Below are 24,096 nucleotides of genomic sequence, written 5' to 3'. Positions count from 1 at the left end.
TCAAAGCCAGCCCAGGTAGGAATATCTGTGAGATTCTTAGCTCTAATTAAGCATCAAAAAAGCTGAAAGTGGGAACTGTAGCTTAAGTGCTAGCCTTGAGCACAAAAGCCATGAGTTCGAGCCCCAGGACCAGCACAAAAACAAAAAGCAAAAAAAGATCATTCAAATTGTGTAGGGCACTGGGCTAGTGCAGTCATGTCACAGGTGTCTGAAGTTAAGGAATAATTATTGAATACCTTTGTTCTTCCTCATAGCCAGGCATGGGGATTAGGTTCAACATTAAGAGATAAAGGGGCTTTTTGTGGACTGCTCCAGAGCTTAACCTCTCTTCATAGCATTGTTTCTTTGGAGACATGATTTCCAAGTTCTAAATAGCTGCCTTCCTAATGAACTGTGGAATGCCTTAGGGGACTATCTATACTGCCTCTTGTAGTCTCCGGTATTTATTCTGTTTTATAGAAGATGACTTATCTCTGCAAAAGATTTAGCTCCTTAAATGTAGAGGCTATTTCTTATACATTTGCTGACAGCATTTCCCCTCCTCCAGCACTGGGAATGGCCTGACTTCAGATAGTGTTTTGAACCTGTTATCTTATTTTAAAAATGAATGGCATGCTTACTGTAGAAATAGGAGACTGAGAAGCATAAAGAGGATAGAAGCACCCCCACCCTCCCAGCCTCAGCTCAGGTCCCCCGGGTTTACATGTGGTATACTTGCAACCTTCCTCTTGTCCTTGCGTGTGTAGGATACTCGTTTTCAGAAAAACTGGGAGCTTATTTTGAGAGCATTGCGCTCCTTGTCTCCCCAGCCAGTTCATTGTCTTCTTGAAGACACAGGCGCAAGCAGAGCCCACCGATGGTTCTGATGGGGATAGTGTGCTGCCCTGCTCGGCTTTTGTGCTTGGTCAGCTGAGAAAACTAGGGCCTGGAGAAGCACTGTCTTCTTCATCTCAAGGAGGAGGAGAAATCTTGCTGCAGATTCTCTTACCTGACTCGTCTGGTTTCTCAGAGCACCGCTGAGAGCCTTTAGCCTTGCTGGGCCTGGAGATAGATGTAGGGAACAAAACCCTTAAGTCAGTTTCTTCACTTTGTACCGATTTGGCTCTGAGTAATTATCCCTTCTTCTGTTAAACAAAGAAGACAGATTAAATTTCTAACAGTGAGGCACAAGCCCAATCCATTTACAGAATTAGGCTTACATTAGCACATAGGAGTGCAAATCTGCCTCCCTGGGGACAGATCTCTTTGCAATTTCACTCAGCATTCTTGGAGTAAGTCCAGTGGACTTTGGGAAAATTTAGTATTCGCTGACCTTAAATTAACAAAGTAACATGACCCCTTTGTGTGTTTTCTATCTGCCCACAGTTTAGGGTTGTGGTTCTCAATTTTAATGTGGATTTTAATGTGTGAGAGGAGTCCTTGAGGCAGAGATGCTAAAGACCTGCCTTGGGGTTGGACATTTAAGAAGTCCAAGGACTTGGGTCACCAAGAAAGGGTAGAGAACTAGACTTTGAGCTAGTGTCAAAGCATTTATCCTAGTGATACATCCTTTTCTTAGGGTGGTTACACTGTATCTGCTAACAGATAAAGAAGGTCAGATGTGTTTGGCTTGGTGGCTGAGATGGTGAGGTGCCAGGCCTGGGTTTTGGCCTGTGCTGCACCCTAGGGATGGATAATAGAAGTCAGGCAGGCAGGCAGAGAGGTAGGCAGGTACACGTGCAGGTAGGCAGGTAGGTACACATGGGTGTGCACACACAGGCACAGAGTTGAGCTGAGCTGGAGGCACTGGCCACCGCGAGGAGGATGGGGAATAGCCTGTTACCAGAAGGGTAACTTTTCTTCCTCAGAGTAAACCATAGATGATGTCTTGTGAATTGCAAGTCATATCAAGTCTAGAACACAGTTCAGTGCATCCTAGGAGGGACCTTCTGTGTTTTGTTTTGTTTCTGTTTTTGTTTTTGCCAGTACTGGGCTTGAACTCAGGGCCTGGACACTGTCCTTGAGCTTCTTTTGCCTAAGGCTAGCACTCGACCACTCGAGCCACATCACCACTTTGGGCTTTTTCTGTGTATGTGGTGCTGAGGAATCAAACCCAGGGCTTCATGCATGCTAGGTGAGCACTCTACCACTGAGCCACTTTCCCAGCCTGCGAGGGACCTTATGAAGAAAGTTGATCCTGGTGAGTGCCTAAAGGAGGCTGTAGTATGAGTGTAGACCCTCCCTGCTTTGGTCATATGAGGAGAATAACATTTATCTTGTTCCTTTACCAAGTGGGGGAAGTCGGCCTTTCCACTTTACCTTGGTGACAGTCATCCAAAAGAGCAGGTAGGAAAGTGTCCAGGGCTCCATTGGTAGTCTCCCCATCCTGTGTGTGCTGTCCCTAGCCTGCAAGGCATCCTCCAGTGTGCCTGTGCTGGCTGCAGGAAGCCAGCCTGTTGTGGGAGGAGACCAGGCCTGACATCAGATCAGTTGCTTCCCTTTGTTTTTCTAGTGCCTTCCAGTTACCCTTGCAGATCTTTCCCTGTTTTGTTTATTTTTGTTTTTCTGTATGGCTAACATCACTGTCCTGATGTAACATTTTGTTCTTTCTGTGACTACAGAGCCCTGTCTCAGTTTTTTTCCCTAGAGAGCCTTTTTGACCCTCATGCCTCACCTTACTGTTTTTGCAGTTGAACACTGTATTTTCTTCAGATTCTCTGTTAGCCCTGAGACTCCTAAATGAGCAGAAACCCAATTCCAAAACAGTCCTTCCCCTGAGTCTTGCTTGGAAGAGCCCAAGTCAGTGCTCACACTCTTCACAATGCTGAGACTCTTCTGACTGAGTCTGTAGCCTCAAAATGCATACAGCTCTTATAAACTATTATTTGAGTAGTGAATTAACAATTTGCTGCAACAACAAGTCTCTGATGTCAGCCAGAGCTTATTAAAAGTGAATTTTATTCAGCTAGTTCTATTGGGGAAAAGAGCAAGCTTTCTCTCACTTGGCAGAAGTGTGACCACTAACCTTTGGCGGGTGGGCCTGGGAGCAGGCAGAGGGGCACACGTTCACAATTGGCCATTTGCTGTGCACACTTGTGTTCCTTTGTGCTACTGGATTGGCATGGCAGCTTTCTCTGTTCACTGAAGCCTGTTACCTCATCTCTGATTGCTTCCCAGAGGTGCGGGAGCTCAAGTTCTGTTTCTGTGCACTGATGAATGTCACTGGAGAAGAATGGCTTTGTTTTGGTTTTGATTTTGGTTTGGTTTTTTGCCAGTCCTGGGGCTTGAACTCAGGGTCTGGGCACTGTCCCTGAGCTTTGTTTGCTCAAGGCTAGTACTCAACACTTGAGCTACAGCGCCACTTCCGGCTTTTTCTGTGTACGTGGTACTGAGGAATCGAACCTAGGGCTTTGTGCATGCTAGGCAAACACTCTTATCACGCCACCTTCCAAGCCCAAGAATGGCTTTGTTTTGAACTGCCTCATGCAGGTGGACCTGTGTAAGCCCCTAGAGCATCTGAAAAGAAAGCGCAGGGAGAGGAGAGTGGCATTCACCCTCCAGATCAGTGGCTACCTATTTACTTCGTGGCACATCACTGCTCTCTTCTTTCCCCTTGAAAACAAACAAACCCTTTAGTGACACAGACCAACATCTCTCCAGCCCTGGGGTGGAGGCCCACCCCTGAGGGGTAGCCCCCAGATCTCCAGGCTCACTTTCCTGGTTACCTGTGAAAGGAGAGGCTTTTCACAGACCTCTGCCCCAGGAAGTACCCTGGGGTGTTTGCTACTCCTTCCCTGTACGGGAAATGGTCCTGTGGAGCTCACAGGTGAATAAAAGGAGAGTGAGTCAGAGAATTGAGAGAGGCTGGCAAATTCACCAAGTAGAGAATGCTCCCTCCTAGGGGTCAGCCATTTCTTGTCACCACCGGAAAGTAACACTTGTGATTTAAAGGACCTGAAAGGAGTTGTTTTCATATCTAGGAATTGTCAGCTGATTACTCTTTTTTTTTCCTTCTCAGAATGAAATGGATGATGTGCCCTTCTTTGATATCCAACTGCCTTATGAATTGGCAATCAATATATTTCAGTATCTGGACAGGAAAGAGCTGGGAAGGTGTGCACAGGTAAGCTGTTATTACAGATTTTCCTAAGTGTGACTAAAGCATAGGAAGCTCCCAGGTAACATTCATTGTATAGAATTAGACTTTGCATAACAACTTCACAGAAAGAAAGAGGGAGGAAGCAGGAAGGGAGGGAAGGAGGACAGAAGGGAAGAAGGAAGGAAAGGAAGGAAGGGAGGGAGAAAAGGGAAGGAAGGTGGGTGGGTGGGCTGACCTTAAAGATTCTGCTCTACATCACCTCTTAGTCTTTGTCTGACTCAAGAGCTCACTCAGCTGGCCACCGGTGGCTCATGCCTGTAATCCTAGCTACTCAGGAGGCTGCGATCTGACGATCATGGTTCAAAGCCAGCCCGGGCAGGAAAGTTCATGAGACTCTTTATATCCAGATAACCACCAGAAAACCAGAAGTGGTGCTGTGGCTCAAGTGGTAGAGTGCTCGCCTTGAGCTGAAGAGCTGAGGGACAGTGCCCAGGCCCAGAAAGAGTTCAAGCCCCATGACCGATTAAAAAAAAAAAAAAAAAAAAGACGCTCTTTCCTCCTTGCAGCCTAAGTGATGGCTGACAGTCCTGGGCAGACAACGTGCTCACAGTCCTCAGTGCAAACATGGTTGTTAAGGTGGCAGCTGAGGCTCAGCCCAAGGGCAGCATGGCGAAGTCATGTTTTAGATAGGTAGTTCAGAATATCCCTTAAACACCAGCATTGCACACACTGAGGTGTGTGAGAACTGAGATCCACCAAGGGACTTGCAGAGCAGTGTCACGAGTCTCATGTCACTGTCTCATATCACCATGTCATGCTGGCTCTGGGGTGGGTGCCCATGGCTTGAGAGCTGGGAGAATGCATCTGGGCTCTACTTTTGTGTGCAGGCCTAGGGTTCCTGAGCCACATATGGAAGTCCAGGAGGGCTGAACGGGGCTGCTAATCTCATTTCTGACTCTAGTGGCTTTGGCCACAATTAGGGAAGACAAGAGTCTGTGCCATTTTTAAAAAATTAATTTTACTTTTCCAGTTGACAAAAATTACATCATTTTATTGTGTACAATGTGATGTTTTGAAGTATGTATACATTGTAGACTGGCTGTACGTATCATCTCAGATTTTCTTGTGTCAAGAACACTTAAATCTCTTCAAGTATATGGCTCATTATTATTCATCCCAGACACTGTGTTGTATGCTAGATCTCTGCACTTACTCCTCATTGCTGACATTTTGTATTCTTCATTAGTATCTTCCTGACTACCAGCACCGCCCAGCCAACCACCCTTTTCTTTCTGCCTCTGGTAGTTCAGCCTTTCAAGATTCCACGTAAGTGAGATCATGTGGAAATTGTGTTTTTGTACTTATTTCACAGAATACAATGCCTCCTTGCCTCATTGTCACAAATAGCAGGATTTATTTCTTTATTCAGGCTTAATAGAATTCCATTATGTGCGTATACCAACAATCCAGTCTTCTGCTGGGTTATATAGCAGTCTCTATTTTTCAGTGATAGTTTTATTTTTAATGTTACGCAAACCCTTACAGCTTTCCATAATGACTTCACTAACAGGTATTGCTACCAACAGTGCTTGAGAGTTCCCTTTCTCCACATCCACTCTGTCATGCTCTCCTCTCTGATAGTAGCCATTCTAACAGGTGTGAGGTGGTACCTTATTGTGGTTCAACTTTGCATTTCTTTGATGACTAGTGATGTTGAGTACTTTCTCATGTACCTGTTGCCCAGGTACATGTGGGCCTGGCTTCTTTTGAGATATTAAGTCTACTCCGGTCCTTTGCTCATTTTTTTACTCAGGTTATTCTCTTGCCATTGAGTTGCTTGTATATTCTGGATGTTAAATCCTCATCAGATGTTTGGTTTGCAAATATTTTCTCCCATATTATAGGTTGTCTCTTTATTGTCTTGGCTATTTCCTTTGTTGTTTAGAAGTATCCTATTTGCTTGCTTGGGTAGCTCTCTATTATTTTAGCCCTGCTCTTGTGTGTGTGTGTGTGTGTGTGTGTGTGTGTGTGTGTGTGTGTGTAGCTCAGGGCCTTTGCTCTCAGTCTTCTTGCTCATAGCTGGTGCTCTGCTACTTGAGCCAGGCCTCCAGTCTGGCAGTTTTGGTGATTAATTGGAGGTAGTCTCTAAGACTGCTTCCATGATGGCTTTAAGCCATGATCATCCTCCGGGTCTCAGCATCCTGAATAGCTAGGATTACGGATGTGAGGCACCAATGCCAGGTTTGTCTGTTTCTGTTGTTGTTGACTTTTCTTTTGTGGTAACAGCCAAAAAGTCATTGCCTAGACTAGTACCATGGAGTTTAGTACCATGGAGTTATCTTCTATGTTCCCTTCTAGCAGCTTTACCCTTTTCACATCTCACTCTTAGTACCTCTGTCTAGTTTGAGCGGAGACTGTCTTTTTCCCATTGTATGTCCTTGGCCTCTTTGTTGAAAAGCAATTGTCTGTAATTGCATGGGTTTATTTCTGGATTCTATTCAGTTTCATTGGTCTCTCTCTCTATATATATTTTATGCCAGCACCATACTGATTTGATTACTGTAGCTTTGTAGTATATTTTAAAATGAGGAAATATGAGGCTTCCAGTAGATTTTTTTCCCTCTGAGACAGGGTGGCTGCTGTGTAGGCCAGACTGGCCTTCAGCTGATGGTCCCCTTAGCTCAGTCTCAGATTCTTATGATTATGAAATTTCAGGTTTGTGCCATTTCACTTGACACTAGAATTGCTTTTATTTTTCAAGATTGCTTCATCTAATTGTCCAAAAAGAGATGTACTTATTACCTGACTTATGTAATTGTAAGTTCTTTGTACATCACCTTTATAATAACCATACATTTTTTAAAAGATTGCTTTGACCTCGTGTGTGTGTGTGTGTGTGTGTGTGTGTGTGTGTGTGTGTGAAGTCTGAGGGAAGCTAGGAGGAGGCACAGAATCTGAGGGAAACGGGAAAAAATACAACAGAGGGGCCCATTAGCTGCACTGGACATGGATGAGAACAAACTAAGCAACTCAAGGGCAGCGATGGGAGGGAGGGAATGAGAGGTAAAGAGGGAGCAGCTAACACTAAGCAAAAGGAAAGAAATGTACATTTCACTCAACCTGGAAGAAATAGTTAAATTGTCATAGACCAACTTCATAGTCCAAGATAATGACAATTTGCTTTGTGAAGGTTAAAATGTGTTTGTGACTTTAACTAAGTATCACTAGCCTACAATACTGTGAAATTTATGTAATCACCTAATCTCAATAAAAATTATATAGAAAAGATTGCGTTGTCTGTTCAGGTTTTTTGTGGCTGAGTACTTCTCCTGTCCCCTTCCTTCCCCTCCCCTTCCTTGCAGTGTTAGATATTGAACCCAGGCCTTTGCACACGCTAGGCAAATGCTGTACACTGAACCATACCTCCAGCCCTTTTTTTTCTCTTTCTGTGAAAAAAAAAAGTCTTGAGAATTTTGATGAGGATTGTGTGGCATTTGTTGGATGTTTGGGATGGGGACCTTCTCCCAGAACAGCACTCGTTCAGGTCCTGTATATGGATCATCTTCCCATGAATCTATGTCTGCCTCAGTTTCATTACCAGGGTCTTTGGCAGTTAGCCTGTTGACCTATAACCTCCTTGGTAGAATTGATTCCTATTTTACTTTTTTGTAGCTATCAAGAATGGGATTTTTTCTTTCTTTGGATAGTTCATTGCAAAGTCAGTGGTTTTTATATGTTGATGTTTTTTGTATCCTCTACCTTTATTGAATTTGTTTATTCTAACAGCTTTTATGTCATTTGCAGACAGAGACAACATAATGCCTTTTGGTTTGGATATCTTTTCTTTTTTTTTTTTGGGTCCGGTCATGGGGCCTGAACTCTGGGCCTGGGCGCTGTCCCTCAGCTCTTCAGCTCAAGGCTAGAGCTCTACCACTTGAGCCACAGCGCCACTTCCGGCTTTTTTCTTATGTGGTACTGAGGAATCAAACCCAGGGCCTCGAGCATGCAAGGCAAGTGCTCTACCACTGAGCCACCTTCCTAGCCCCTGGATATCTTTTCTTTTTGAGACATGATCTCATTATGTAGACCAGGTTTGCCTTGAACTTGAGATTCTCCTGCCTCCTCAACTCGAAGGTATAGAGATTTCAGATGTGTGCCACTATACCACCACCACCACCTTCTCCTCCTCCTCCTCCTTCTCCTTCCTCTCCTCTTCCTCCCTCCTCTCCTCTTCCTCCCCCTCCTCCCTCTTCCTCTTCCCTTCTTCCTTCCTTCCTTCCTTCCTTTCTTTCTTTCTTTCTTCTTCTTTTGCCAAGTTACTCAACAAGGACTTCCCATATTAGGTTGAATAAATGCTGAGTATGAACATCCTTGTTCCTAATCTTAGAGGAAAAGCCTTCCACTGTTGGCCATTTCCCATGATGTTAGTTGTGGGTGTGTCACATAGGACCTTGATTGTCTTGAGGTGCATATTTTTATACCCAATTAAGAGTTTTTATCATAAAAGCTGTTAGGTTTTGTCAAGTGCTTTTTTCTTTTTTTTTGGTCGGTTGTGGGGCTTGAACTCTGGGCCTGGGCGCTGTCCCTCAGCTCTTCAGCTCAAGGCGAGCGCTCTACCACTTGAGCTATAGCGCCACTTCCGGTTTTTCTGGTGGTTTATTGGAGATAGGAGTCTCACGGTCTCTCCTGCCCGGGCTGGCTTTGAACCGCGATCCTCAGATCTCAGCCTCCTGAGTAGCTAGGATTACAGGCGTGAGCCACCAGCGCCCGGCCTTCAAGTGCTTTTTTCTGTATTGAGATGAGCAGATGCTATGTGTCTTCTATTCTGTCAATGTGTGTCAATGTAGAGAGCTGCATTGACTTTTCACAAGCATGCATACTTATTGATCATTTGACTTTTGATAGACAGATGTGTTTGCAAGAAGCCACTGGAATTTCCATTCTTCATAATGGCCCCAAATCAGTTTGTTGAGTGTTTAGCATTTGAACCCCAGGATTCTTTATAAATGTGCTTTATACAGGTTTGCACATTTATACAGGTTTGCACATTTTCTAGAGAAAAGGTCTAGTAAAATTAAGTGGTAAGAGAACTACACATCCTAAGAATGTGAAGTTCAAAATATTTTCTTTCAGGTCTGAGACCAGGACTCAACATCAGTACCTGCTGAATTCGCTCATTGGTTAGCAGTCTACCAACTGAGCTATGCCTCCAACTTCCTTTTTTTTTTCAGATTTGATGAAGTTTAAGATATTAAGATGATTTAGCTGGGGGGCTGGGAAGGTGGCTCAGTGGTAGAGCGCTTGCCTTGCATGCTCAAGGCCCTGGGTTCGATTCCTCAGCACCACATAAGCAAAAAGAAAAAAGCCGGAAGTGGCGCTGTGGCTGAAGTGGTAGAGTGCTAGCCTTGAGCTGAAGAGCTGAGGGACAGCGCCCAGGCCCAGAGTTCAGGCCCCACTACCGGACCCAAAAAAAAAAAAAAAAAAAGATGATTTAGCTGGGCATGATGGTGCATGCCTGCAATCCTAGCTACTTGAGAGGCAGGAAGTCAATATAGGCAAAAAGTTAGCCAGAATCCATATCAACAGATAAGTTGGTTGTAGTGGCAACATGCCTGTAAAACCATATGTACAAGGATATGTAATACAGTGGGAGGATCGGGATCCACGGCCATCCCAGGTAAAATGCATGAGACTTTTTCTGAAAAACCACCTAAAACAGAAAGGACTTGGATCATGGCTCAAGTGGTAGAGCACCTCCCTAATAATTTTGAGACCTCTGGTTTAATCCCCTGTACTGTAAAACAAAACAAAACAAAAGTAAGGTAGTTTGATATATGTAAAACCTAGTTAGATTTAGATCCTAGAACTTGCTGTCTCTGGTGATTCAGTGAAATCACACACACTGAAGACAATTTGGAAGATTTCTAGAGTTACACTATTTTTTATGTAGCATTTTGCTTATAACTGTTTCTAGTTAAATGTTCTAGTTAAATACTTTTTGTAGTGTGTGTGTGTGTGTGTGTGTGTGTGTGTTCTGGGCCTTGAACTCAGGGCCTGGAGATTTCCCTAAGCTTTTTCACTCAGGGCTAGCACTCTTACCACTTGAGCCACAGTTCCACTTCTGGCTTTTTTGGTGCTTAATTGGAGATAAGAGTCTCATGAACTTTTCTGCCCAGGCTGGCTCCGAAGTGTGGTCCTCAGATCTCAGCCTTCTGTGTATATAGGATTACAGTAGTGATCCACCTGGCTGTTTCTTGTTTTTGTTTTGTATTCTTGATTGTCACAATACTGTTTGAGTGGAGATGTTAACAGATGTTTTTGATGAGAGTATATGTCTCCAGAAAATGATAGAATTACTTAAACGCTAAGACTCCCTTCATCAAATGTGAGCTGCACACAGAGCCCAGTGGTTGCATTAAGTAAGAGCACCTGTATTGTCCCACTCACAAGTCTGATGCGTGTGTGTTCTAACTTTACACATTGGCCATGCTCCCAAGAGTTGAAAACGAGAGTGCAGCTAAATGAGTCCAACTCCTGGATTTGAGCCCAATGCTGTCAGCCCAAGTCTTGGCACCGGGTCTGATAGCTCGCTGCTTTACACAAAGTCAGCATTAGACGATAAAATCTTCATTCTTGATAGCGAGCTGCTGGTGAAGGAACCATTTCTTTTAGCATTGCTTTTTGCTCCTCTGCTTTGTAGAGAGCCATGTGGCTTTCACATCTGCTGCTGTGTTTCTCATCCAAAGAGTTTATCAGGAAGAGATAGCGTCTAGTGGAAGATGAGATCCCCCTCTTGGTACAATAGGGCTGCGTTGCAGCAGAGATTGGTTATGCTGGGGAGATTATTCTGCAGGTGTGAACACTTGAATTTACAACACAGTAGTCCAATTGTCCACTGGAACCCTTTCCTCTTCAGCAAGTTGGACTTATTATTGTGGTGGTTTAACCTAGCTCTTTAGAGCACATGTGTAAGAATAGACTTAAATATTTTTAAGCACTGTCTCTTTAAGGTCCAGTGACCAAATTGGCTGGGACCTATGAAGCCACAGTTTTATAGGGCTTTTACATGAAGATGACAGTGTACGGGCCAGTTGTCTGTAGAACTGGCTCTCTTTCCTCAGTTGTTAAACTAAACAAGGAAGCTGTAAATATAAGTAGCATTTTCATTTGTTTCTTGTGGTGTGTGTTTATTGTTGACAGGAAAGAGTCCTTCGGTGGTGTGGAATGACCTGCCACGTTACAGTTTTGTTTTAGAGGGGCGCCCTCTCTCTCTCTCTGTCTCGTTTTCTCTTTTAATCTAGGCACCTTGGGGTTTTCGTGAGATAGAGCCAGTTGTGTGGACTTGGCGTCGTGAACTACGTGTGTGTCCTTGGAGAAAACCTGTTTGCTTGATCTTTATGCCAAATTGCTAACTGCCTAGCAGTAAGGAGCTCTTGCTGGGGAGGCCTTTGGAGATTTAATTATGCTGCTAGCTCTGTTAGAAGACGGAATTTTCTTTGACTTTGCCTCTTTCCATTTCTCGCCTCTGCTTAGGCTTTAGGGAGCTTTGTGCTTTTACTACTAGAATCCTGCTACAAGTTGGTGACCCCTGTAGCTCCTTGTTCCAGGGGCTGACCCCTCCTGGGACTTTGTGTCTGAGGATTGTTTCATCGGAAATGCTTGAAAACGGTGGCTGTCTTTAGCAAAGTTATTTGGTAGACAATTACCTGAATGGGAGAACAAAAGAAAAAAGACACAAATGAAAAAGGGGAAGAGCTGCAGAGGGGAAAAATACAGGATATGGTAAACATGAATTGAAAAGTAGGTGATAACAAAATAAAGCTGGTTGACTAGGTAATTGAGGAGCATGCTGGGTGCCAGTGGTTTATACCTATAATCTTAGTGATTCAGGAGGCTGAGATCTGAGGATCGTGGTTCAAAGCCAGCTTAGGCAGGAAAGTCCATGAAACTCTCCTTCCTGCCTTCCTGCCTTCCTGCCCTCCTGCCTGCCTGCCTGCCTGCCTGCCTGCCTGCCTGCCTGCCTGCCTGCCTGCCTTCCTTGTCTTTCTGTCTTTCTTTCTGTTTTGTTGGTCATGGGGCTTGAACTGTGGGCCTGAGCACTGTCCCTCAGCTCTTCAGCTCAAGGCAAGCACTCTCCTACTTGAGCTACAGCGCCACTTCTGGTTTTCTGGTGGTTTATTGGAGATAAGAGTTCCACAGCCTTTCCTGCCTGGGCTGGCTTTGAACCTCAATCCTCAGATCTCAGCCTCCTGAGTAGCTAGTATTACAGGCGTGAGCCACCAGGGCATGGCTTTCCATGAGACTCTTATCTCCATTTAATCACAGAAAAAGTTGGAAGTGGCACTGTGGCTCAAGTGGTAGAGTACTGGCCTTGAGCAAAAAGTAGCTCAGGGACAGCGCCCAATCCCAGGACCAGCAAAATAAGTAAAATTGAGGAGCATGTGACCTCATGCCTTATGAGAGTCTACACTAGAGGATCTAAAATATGTGTTCCAAGCTTAAACTCTGTGATCTAATGGAGGTTTTTGTTTGTTTGCTTGTTTGTTTTGCCAGCCCTGGGGCTTGAACTCAGGGCCTGAGCACTGGCCCTGAGCTTTGTTTGCTCAAGGCTAGCACTGTACCACTTGAGCCACAGTACCACTCCTGGCCTTTTCTCTGTATGTGGTACGAGGAATTGAACCTAGGGCTTCATGCATACTAGGCAAGCACTCTACCATTAAGCCACATTCCCAGCCCTAATGAAGGTTTTGAGAGCCAGGAATGCATCACCAGGTGAGGATGAGTTGGTAGTCATGGTGTGTAGACCTGTGTTTGCTGGCGGTTACCCTAGCTCTTAACTTCCACCCTGGCTGCCAGACTTCTTTCAGGAAGCTGCTGGGGATATTGTGTGCACGCATACCTGGGATCCAGCACCCTCAGGAGGTCCTTGAACTTCTCCCATGTCTGCCCTGGCTGCCTTCTGGAAGCAAGGATTTCAGGGAAGGCAAGGCAGCTGTGGAACGGTCCAGGGTAGAGGAAATGACATAGGGCAGGTCTTGAAAATCACTGAACTAAGTGCAGGCACTTGGGAGCCCTCCTGGCTGTTCACTTTACTTTTGTATTTTTGTGGTTTCCCACATTTAAAAAATTAAAAAAGACAACACAGAAAGGAAGACAAAAGGCCTTTGAATAAGAAAGAACCTCCTCAAGGCAGCTGAGTTTAAGTGGAGTTTTAAAAAAGTTGGATTCATTCTTTATTTCCTTGACCTCTTATAGGGCTTCCTGTGTGCCCAGGGTCATGCCAGGCAGCAGTTAGGAGTGGTGCATCCAGATGAAACCTGGCTTCCCAGAGGGCCTGTGTCAGGTGCAGAAGCCTCTCATCCAGTAGGGATGTAAGATATAAGTGTAAGATGGTACTCAGGGCTGTGGAGGGGACCAGGGAAGATTTCACAGAGAAGGAAGCCTTTCAGTAAGGGCAAAGAGGGAAGCGAACAAGCTGGCAGCCTGGCAGAGGCTCACCCACTGGAGCACTTCTGCCTGTGGTGTGTACAAGGCAATCAGGAAGTTCCGAGAGAGAGGCTGACTATGGCAAGGTGCCTAACAGCCTCCCTCATATGATCACACCCTAATCCAATGCCTGGGCCCTGTGAGTACATGCACATCACAGTTAAAGGTACTGAGATGGTTATCCAGGTAGCCCAGTGCTATTAGTTACAAGAGAGGAACTGGAGAGAGAAGATTATAGCGAAAATGGAGGAAGGGGCTACAAGCTGAGGCTTTCATGGCTTGTATGTGTATGGCTTCTGGAAGCTGGAAAAGATGATAAAGGAAACATATTAAACATATTTTCTGGAAGCCTCTGGACAGAATGCAGACTTGCCAACACCTAGATTTTTAGACTCTGGCTCCAGGATTATACAAGAGAAAATTTATGTTTTAAGCCACTGGGTTTGAGGTAGTTTGTTAGGACAGCCATGCTGAGCAGAAGAGTGAGAAAGGGCAGAAGGGCCAAATGTGGAACTCAGAAGTTCATTTTCAGGGACATTGGAAGCCTTTGGAGTGTTTGGAGCAGAGGAAGACAAAGGCTGGCTTTCATTTTAAGAAGGATCACCTTGGCTGCTGTGTGGGAATGTGCTGTGTGGGACTCTGTGCAGCGACAAGGATGGCAGCAGGGAGAGGGGATGGGAGACTTTGAAAACACAGTGGCTAGGGCTGGGAAGATGGCTAAGTGGTAGAGCGCTTGCCTAGCATGCCTGAGGCCCTGGGTTCGATTCCTTAGCACCACATAAGCAAAAAAAAAAAAAAGCCAGAAGTGGCGCTGTGGCTCAAGTGGTAGAGTGCTAGCCTTGAGCTGAAGAGCTGAGGGACAGCGCCCAGGCCCAGAGTTCAGGCCCCACGACCGGACCCCCCCCCCCCAAAAAAAAAAAAAAAAAAAAAGAAGAGAAAACACAGTGGCTGATCACGGCAGGCCCAGTAGAATTGAGCAGAGTTGGGACTGCTGCCGGGCTGTGTGCGGAAAGAGAAAGAAAAGAGCCAACCAGGTCTCCAGGACATGTGGCCCGGTCAACTAGAAGGTTGCGGTTGTCATTTACTGACAGAGAAAACCATGTAAGTTTGAAAGGAATGAGCAAGTTTGGAAGGAATACTAGTAGTTGTATGTGAGGTGGTCAGCACATGGACGGTGTTTGAGAACAAAGTGTACAAGAAGGGCCAGTGATCAGAAGTGTCACACATGGCTGTTTGTCATGCAGAGCATGACTGAGAAAGGAATGGTGGGTTTGGCCATGTGGAGGTCAGCGGGAATTAGTGGTGTGGTTGGGGGCCACCAGCTACTGAGTTCAGGACATACAGGACGCACTCATGATGCAGCTTTGCCTGTGGTCTGTCTTTAGCAAGTAGGCTTGTGTTTGAATGCACAAGCAGAACCTCATGTTTTTCCCATTGTGATTTTCACTACTAACCCTAATCCAGGCAGAGCTAATAAAGCTGAGCTGTGAGCCAAGAGTGCTTTTTTTTTTTTTTTTTTAAATGTGGCAATTCACAGTGGTGCTATAAAGCAAAATGCTGGAGACACTTTTATTAGCAAATTCTTGCAGCTGAGGCTCACTCGGTGGGACTTTCCTTTTACTGAGCAGGCCATTCCAGTTCTGGTGTATTAAAATCCATTAAACCTTTGGAAAATTTAGGCTTGTAACTTTTTAGCTCTAATTCAAGTCAGTAAATCAAAACAATTAGAAAAATTTGCTTGTGAAAGTTCCTAGGTTTTTTTTTTTTTTGATCCGGTCGTGGGGCCTGAACTCTGGGCCTGGGCGCTGTCCCTCAGTTCTTCAGCTCAGCTCTACCACTTGAGCCACAGCGCCACTTCCAGCTTTTTTTTTCTTTTTGCTTATGTGGTGCTGAGGAATCGAACCCAGGGCCTCATACACACAAGACAAGCACTCTACCACTGAGCCACCTTCCCAGCCCCTTCAGAATTCTTAAAGGCTGTCTCTTTTCTTTTTTTTTTTTAAGGCTGTCATTTTTCTTTTTTCTTTTTTTTTTTTGTCGGTCCTGGGGCTTGAACTCTGGGCCTGGGCGCTGTCCCTGTCCCTCAGCTCAAGGCAAGCGCTCTACCACTTGAGCTAAAGCGCCACTTCCGGTTTTCTGGTAGTTTATTGGAGATAGGAGTCTCACGGTCTTTCTTGCCCGGGCTGGCTTTGAACCTCGATCCTCAGATCTCAGCCTCCTGAGTAGCTAGGATTACAGGCGTGAGCCACCAGCGCCCGGCTCTGTCATTTTTCTAAAAGGAAAGTATTTCCCTTTTTAATATGCTAAAGGAATTGTTGGGCTTTGTGTGTGCGTGTGTGTGCACATGCACACGTACTGATTTGGGACTTAAAATCAGGATCTGGATGTTACCCTTGAGCTCTTGTACTCAAAGCTGTTGCTCTACCACTTGAGCCACAAGTCCACTTCCAGCTCTTTGGTGGTTAGTTGGAGAAAAGAGTCTCATGGACTTTTCTGGCCAGGCTGGCTTTGAACTGCGATCCTCAGATCTCAGCCTCCTGAGTAGCTTAGATTATAGGCAAGAGTCACTGAAGCCCAGTTGAGCATTTCTTTTTTTTATTTTATTTATTTATTTATTTATTTTTTTATTGTGAACATCCAGTTGAGCATTTCTGTTTTAATACCTAGTTGTAGGGACAAACTTGGTCCTTTTTTGAAAGTAATTCTCACCTTTGCCTTTATAAATCCTCAGATTTTTTTTGGCTTATTATCTAGGACTTAAACTTTATTCTAAGCATTGGTTTTTTGCAGAACAAACACTGAGACTTGGATGACATGGGCAGTACACCAGAGCATCGCCTGTTTACTGTTTTCCATCCCTCTGGACAAACTTCTGGTTGTGTTAGTAAAGAGTCCTGAATTTTCCTTGGAGCTCATATACAATCTGCTTGTGGCTTCGAAAGTGTAGATAGTTGAGGCTTCCTGAAAACCTCTCTTAATTTTCTCTATTTTCCAAGAGGCAACAGATTGATTGTTCCTGTGGCAACTCATGCAGAAAGTTTTTGTGTCTGGGATCCTCTAGTTTGTAGTCATTGGGCACTGATTTGGAGGCTCTTAAGATGCTGCTGATTCAGAGGCTCCTTCTCGGGGGAACAAGCAGCCTACATTGCAGCCCATTTTTGTAGAACAGAATTTAAACAGTCCCTTTCTGGCTCCTGTCTTGTGTTCCAACCTGATGTAACAACAGCAGGAGCAAACTTTTTGCCTCTAGTTTCTCCATGTGTGATAGCAGCCTCGGGCTGTTGCGCCCCTGGTCCTTTTGAATGCTCAGGGGTGGCAGGTGGAGGTGGACATGGATGAGAATTTCTGGCCCTAGTGCCCAACTCAAGTCTTAACTGATGGAAGCAGAAGAGGTCAGGAATCTACTCTTGTCTTGGAGGTCAGTAGCACATGTCAATTTATCACAAGCTATGAGAAGTCCTTCAGCAAAGAACCTTGCCTTGATTTCACTTAGAAGGATGTTTTCTAAACTCATTTGACCATGGAGTCACTGGTATAAGTTTTAGGGAGTGCTAGTCTATGTCATGAACTGACTGTGTTTACATGATCTCTCTTCTCTGCTGAGTCTTGTTTGGTAGCTACATTTCAGGACTTGATAAATTTGCTGAAAAAGCTCATGTATCCCAGTGTTCAGGATTCAGCTGCCCTGTTTGGTTGGTACTTTTTGCTTTGGAGAACCCGTGTTTCTATGTTATTCCTTCTCCTACACCTCACTTAATCCTGAGTTCCAGGGGTCTGCTAGGGCTGTTTGAATTTTGGCCGCTCCATCACATTCAGTGTTGCTGTATCCCTCTCTGTGCTTTGTGACTGCCTAATGCGCAGATCACTCTGGCACAGACAGATGGACAGACACCACTGGGGTGTCATGGGTGGGCTCAGCTGTGGACCAAACATGCCAAGAATAAAACCACGGTGTTCTGTGTAGTCAAAACTGGGCTCCTGAGTTATTGAGTCATTATCCCATTGTTTATTGCCTGACCACTTGTGATTAGATGAGGGTTTGTTCTCATGCCCTTATGGCTAAGATTGAGGAGTGAGGGAAGACAGTGCGGTTAGTGGATTTGTAACTGATGCTGTGGCCATGCCCAGGGTGGGCTGCTTAATGGACCCATATCAGCCATGGGGCCCTCCAGTGGTTTCCCACAGCTCTCTCTGCTCAGCCTCAGCCCCATCACAGGTTTTTTTCTCTTGTTTTTTTTTAAATAATTCAGACCGTAATTTGCCAATGACCCTTGTATGGGGAAAGCAGCTGGTGACTGGGGGACAGAGTTGGGATTTAGAGATCATCTGGAGAGCCAGGCTGTGAGATGGCTAAGAAGTTTAGAAACTAGAAACAGGTATAAAACAAAGTACCATGGAAATAAGTTGGGACTTAGAAAAAAAAGTTCCAGCTCATATTTAAAAAGACCTGAAGAACAATGAATGCCCGCGCCAGAGGGCGCACGTGACAGAGCGGCACGCAGCCTGACCACCTGTGATTACCAGCACCAGTGCCTAATATCCACTGTCCTCTTCTCTCCGCTTAGCCAGACTCTGGGAGCCATAGTGGCCCGCTAGTTGCGTGGTCATGGTGACTGTCCAACATGTGAAGCAGCATCTGTGTCTGGGGTGGCCGTGCAGCTCAGTGGCAGATACTTCACTCATTTGTATGTCCCTGCTTGGCACCCGGCACCCCCCCCCCCCCCTTATGTCTCATAAGATCTCCTTCTGCTCATGGCTCTTGACAGTTCACATGTGGGTCTTGGAGATCAGTTGTGACCCTCTCATTTGAAGAGGGACCCTGCAGATGCACAGGTATTAGGGTGCATTCAGATTGACCAGCAGCTGAAGGAAGTGGATAATTGCATAGGACTCACAGTGACCTAATGACATGGGCCGTGATGGCTGTCTTCAAGGGGAAGTACAGATAATTCCTCTTGAGAAGGAAAGGGTCAGGGCCTGGGTGGAAGCGGCGTGGAGCACTTTGAGAGGAAGTGCATTTTTGCTGATTTGGGAGTTTAGCGCTGCTGAAAGTATTCTGGGCTTGTGAGACCTGCTCTGGGTGGGGTTGTTGTAATGAGGGCATGCGCCTCATGGATGTCTGAAGGCCCTCTAAATTCTGCACTGCCAAGCCACTGAAGACACATCAGTTTAGAAACTTGACAGAAGCCTTGCCACTTGTATGCCATCTGGTGTCACTTCTGATGCCATGGGTCCAATGGAAAGTGTTGGTGTCCACTAGGCAGTGGAAGGAAGTGCTAGGGGGACAGTGTGGCTCAGTTGGTGTGCCTGTCACATGGGGTGCTTACATGCCTATCCATGTAGCAGAGTGTAATTAAGGAGGCCAGCTGTGCTCGCAGGGTCAGCATTGCCTTCCCATGCTCTCATTGAGTAAGATAGTGGTTATTTCTGGCAGAGTTTGCTTAGGATGGAAAATCAAATTTTGAGACCCAGGCTAAGTTCATAGATTGCAGTTGATTTTACTTTGCAAGTTTCAGCTTCTTTCGGTGTGTCTTTTGTCCTTTTGCCCCTTTGTCCCTTCATTTCTGCCCTCTCTGTGGATTTTGGGGGAGTGCTCTTCAAGAGGCTGTTAGGCTGTTGGCCTTCACAGCTACTGTAGTGAGGAGGCTGTTGGTTTTGGAGGATGCCATGGAGCTGTTGGAGAGGGGATAAGTACAAGTTAAAACCACTCTGGTCACCATTAGTGATTCTGCCACTTTCCTTGAATCCATGCTCATTACATTACTTAGCCTGCTTCAGGTCTTAGCCACTGATTGCCAGAGAACTCATTTGGCAGTCTTTGTTGCTCTTATGGAGGAACGAGTTTTCAAAGATCCTTGTTCTGCTACCCCAGGTTTTGTGGCTGGACCGGCCACTCTTGAGCAATGGAGAGTGTGCCATATATCTGCAGTGCATACTTTCTCCCTCTGACACGCTCTCTTCTTACCTCTGACTCGGGGTGTGCAAATGGACTGCAGGGTGTGTAAAGAGCACAGGTTTCCATAAACCTGTGGTCTCTGCTCTCAGTTCATCAGGACTTCCAGCTTTAGGATGATGGCCACAAACATGAAGCCTTTTCTCATCTTGCCTTACCCTCATCTGCCACAGACCAGAAAGGTTGGCTGCCCACCTGGCTAGTGGAGTTCATCTGTAGCTAGCAGTCCCACCAACTTTGTACATCATCCTCTGATGATGTTCTCCTGTTAGGGTTGGAAAACATGCTAATAGTTAAAACAGCCATTTCCTCTGGATATTACTGGGGCTTGAGCTTTGGGTGAGATGTAACCTTAATTTCTCATCATCACATCTTATAGTCCTGGTTAACAGCTTGAGTGTTGTGTTAATTTTTTTGTTGTTGTTGTGGGACTTGAACTCTGGGCCTGTGCGCTGCCCCTGAGCTCTTCAACTCAAGGCTAGTGCCCTACCACTTGAGCCACAGTGCTCCTTCTGGTTTTCTGGTCGTTAATTGGCGATAAGAGTCTCACAGACTTTCTTGCCTGGGCTGGCTTTGAACTGCAATCCTCAGATCTTATCCTCCTGAGTAGCTATGATTATAGGTGTGAGCCACTGATGCCCGTCTTTATGTTAATTTTTTTAAATCTAAGTTCTTACATATAACAAAAATTCGGACTTTCATAGGACGAGAAACCTAACTCAGTGGGTACTTATTTCCTTCAGTGGCCATCCATCTCTAGTCCTCTAAGTTGGAGATACAAGTGCTATTGGCAACAGAGACTCTTCTGAAAAGCTGTGTTATATAGCTCTCGCATTAAATACCAGTTACTTTCTGCATTTTATGGATTTGTGTATTTTCCTCTCTCATTTGTTAGAAAAGCAGTCTTAAAATGTGATATTACATGGTGGTACAACAATTGTGAAATCTTGAAAGATAAAACTGGAAACATTTGCTTGTATTTTTTTCTGCCTTGGAGTGTTTCACTAATGAGACATTTATACTGCCATAAACCAGGGCGGAAATATAGGTGTTGATTGATTTTTGGATGGCAAGGGGCTTCTCTAATTGCAGAATTTGACATTTGTGTCGTTTTAGGTGAGCAAGACATGGAAGGTGATTGCTGAGGACGAGGTGCTGTGGTACAGGCTGTGCCAGCGGGAAGGGCACCTTCTAGAGAGTAGCATCTCTGATTATTCATGCTGGAAGCTCATCTTCCAAGAGTGCCGTGCCAGGGAGCACATGCTAAGAACCAACTGGAAGGTAGGTAGTAGCTGCTACCCTTCTCTGGGGAAGATGGACTATAATAAGGACACCCCAGGCCAAAGGCCAAGCCTTTCATTACAGCCTGCACCTGACTGCAGAGCAGCTCTTTGCATTTCCTCACCTGCATACACACTGCCTGTGCACGCACCACCTGCGCACGCACTGGGAGCTGTACACCCTCTTGCAGGAGGGAGACACCGTGTGGCTCTGCATGCTGGCTGCTCTTCCCTTGCCTAACCCGTTGGCTTGCTGCCCTAACATTTATCACTTCAAGCCTCCCCGAAGCATTAGCTCACAGTGAAGCTTTGCAGAGCCCTGTTTCTGTAGGGGATAACTGTCAGGAAGCAAGCTTCATGGGGCGCAGCATGATGGCAGTGAGCTCAGAGAATGGAGGAGTGGCCCTTCCTGTGAAGAGCCTCTAAGATCATCACTGAGGGCGACATAGTGCTGGTGTGCATGTCTGTCTCTGGCCACCTCGTGATGGTAGGCTTGAGTCCAGTCACACTCTGTGAACAATGTTTTTCTTGTTCAGAGTAGCTCAGTCCCCTTATTAGTGACATTGGGCCAACTTATTCTTTCTGCAAGGTCTGTCCTGTGCTTTGCAGGATGTTGGATGGCATGCCTGGGTCTGGATACCCGGAGTCTCTTAAGTCCCCCAGTGTGACAGATCAGAAGGTCTCCAGACACTGACAGATGTCCCTTGGCAGGGGGTGAGGTGTTTGCAGAACTGCCCCAGTTATCTAAGGAGAATTTGTTAGGGTGAAGACCCCACCCAAACCCTGCTGGCCCAGATGTGTGTGCATCCACAGAAGGTGGTAGGCCCACTGAGGGGCTGTGTGCCTGCTTAGGTCTTGTGACCAACACAGGTGAGAGGCAAGCTGAAGGGCTGGCAGCTGCTCAGATAACCTGGAGGCCAAATTAAAGCTTGAGGATTGAGGTAGCTTGGGCCTTTCTGTCCAGAAAAGAGGGGTTACTGCGATTTATGAGCATATCCCCTGGCTTGAATTCAGGCATGTCCAAGAAAATGACAGCCAGGTGCTTTTCTTCCTCTTTGGTGGAGAGAAAGCCAGGAGGAAAGGCAGCATGTCCTCAACCTGGTTCACAGACTCAGCTCAGCGCATTGGGCAGTTCGTAGCAGGAGCTTGGCAAGTTCTCTGCAGCCGCATTGAATGCCTGTTGTGTCTCTAACAAGCACAGCACCTCCATATGTGCTCAGTAAATGGCTGACCACGAGTGCACTGCTTAGAAGTGCAGGCAGTCTGTTTCCTGACACTGAACTATGCCTGCGTGGGTGGGCTTTTAGATGGTATCTCTGATTAAACATAATACTGAGTTGCTTATGAAACCTGAAAGTTAGCATTAGGGTGGGTTGCTTAGCCTCGCTCAGCATGCCTCCATTTTCTCACCTCTGGAGTCAAGTAGCACTGCACTCAGCCCTGTCATGGGTGACCACCCAATTCCCCTCTTGCAGAGGCTGCCCCACAACTGCTTCCCAGGCACCATTGGCTCCTGAAACTCATATGCCTTGGCACACAGAGCAGTAGATATGTCCTATTTAAGGTCAGCGTTGGAATGGGGTGGACAAGCAGTTTGGTTTGATACTTCTCCAAGTTCTTAGGTCCCTGCACGTAAAGGATGGACCTGCAGTTTAGAATCAGCCTAGAAATGTGTGAGCATGGGCTGCAGTGTTTCTCTTGCCGGCATTCTCAAACCTCTCTGTGCTGGTGAGGTGAGGGATTGGAATCCGAGAGGGAAAGCATTCATGTTCTACTAGAAGCAGATTTTCATCTCAAGACCTCTCTTCTTTCAGTGCCTTTCCCTTAAAAGAGCTCTCTGTTCTTGTAACTGTGGCAGTGGCCCTCACACATCTGACTCCCAGATCTTCCCTCCTCCCCAGAGTCCCCTAGGTAGATGGCTCCTCCTGGATGGAGGCAGCTTTCTCCCTGCACTATAGACTTGACCTGGAATTAAGTTAGGACTGTTACACAAATAATCTTGCCCAGTTTGAGCAGCTTAGCTGCTTCTTAAGTGTTGATTTTAATGGAATGAGTGTCATTATGTCTATGCTAATAAAGTAATACCATAAGTAGCTACTGCTACTGAACATTCACCCTGTGCCAAGAACTGTGTGTAGAGCTAGTGTACACAGTTTCTAACCCTCGTGCCAGGCACTGGTGTACACTGTTTCTAACCCTTGAGCTGAGTGCTGATATACACAGTCTCTAACCCTTGTGGTAGGGGAGGGGGCCTGGTGCACATGGTCTCTAACCCTCATGTGTGGAGGGAGGGGGAGCTGGTGCACACAATCTGTAACCCTGTGTGGAGCGGGGAGGGAGGGGTGCTGATGCATATAGTCTCTAACCCTTGAACCTTTGCTGGTGCACATGGCCTCTAACCCTGGCGCTGGGGGGTGGGGGGCAAGAGGAGGGCACAAGGTCTCTTGCATAAGGTTTCTAACCCTGATGCTGGGAGGGTACAGGGGCTGGTGCTCATGGTCTCTAACCATTGAGGGGGGCACTAGTGCCCAAGTCTAACCCTCGAGCACATGGTCTCTAACCCTGGAGGGCAGGGGTTGACGCACACGATTTCTAACCCCCAAGCTAGACTGACCTTTCAGATCATGGCTATTCTGGAATACCTCTATTCATGCCTGCCTTTACTGTCTCACTCTTCCCAGCCTCCCACGTGCAAGTGCTTTACATCCTTTTATTTTTATTTTAAAAATAGTTAGAAGGGTTGGGAAGGTGGCTCATAGGTAGAGTTTATGCATGAGGCCCTGGGTTCAATTCCTCAGCACCATATAAGCAGAAAAAGCTGGAAGTAGTGCTGTGGCTTAAGTGGTAGAGAGCTAGCCTTGAGCTGAAGAGCTGAGGGACAGTGCCCAGGCCCAGAGTTCAGGCCCCATGACCGACCAAAAAAAAGAAAAGAAAAAAAGAAAAGACAGAAATAATTGGTATCATTTTCTGAACTAGAAATAATCATGGTAAAGCAATTCAAAGTCACCAAAGGTACAGAGGTGCAGAGTAGAAAACAAAACCCCCTTTTTTTCCTAGCTACCTAGCTCTCCTCCTCACAGCATCTAAGTTTTCCTGAACGATCCTTTCTAGGATCAATCTTGTACTCAGAAGTGTTTCCTTTTCCCTTCATCTGTTCTAATCTCTTACCTGTTTTTTCATTTTAGTTATTAAAATAAATTGGCAGTACTGGGGTTTGAATTCAGGACATGTGTGTGCCAGGCAAATATTCTACCACTTGTACCACAACCCCATTCAAGGTTTTTGTTTTATTTTGAGTT

General features: G+C 45.8%; 1 protein-coding gene across 1 annotated transcript in view; it reads left to right on the top strand.

Moving 5' to 3' along the window:
• The window catches only part of Fbxw8 (F-box and WD repeat domain containing 8), an 83,438-nt gene that overhangs the window by 7,340 nt on the left and 52,002 nt on the right, over window positions 1-24,096 (top strand). Inside the window, exons 2-3 of the mRNA XM_042669639.1 lie at window positions 3,998-4,102; window positions 20,634-20,798. Of these exons, the coding sequence (XP_042525573.1) occupies window positions 3,998-4,102; window positions 20,634-20,798 (270 nt within the window). The remainder of the gene's footprint in view (window positions 1-3,997; window positions 4,103-20,633; window positions 20,799-24,096) is intronic.

The sequence above is a fragment of the Dipodomys spectabilis genome, unplaced genomic scaffold (assembly GCF_019054845.1).
Source record: "Dipodomys spectabilis isolate Male_0828 unplaced genomic scaffold, ASM1905484v1 ptg000499l, whole genome shotgun sequence".
NCBI lineage: Eukaryota > Metazoa > Chordata > Mammalia > Rodentia > Heteromyidae > Dipodomys > Dipodomys spectabilis.
The sequence above is the reverse complement of the archived record's forward strand: the minus strand, read 5'-3'. Positions and strand labels throughout refer to the sequence as shown.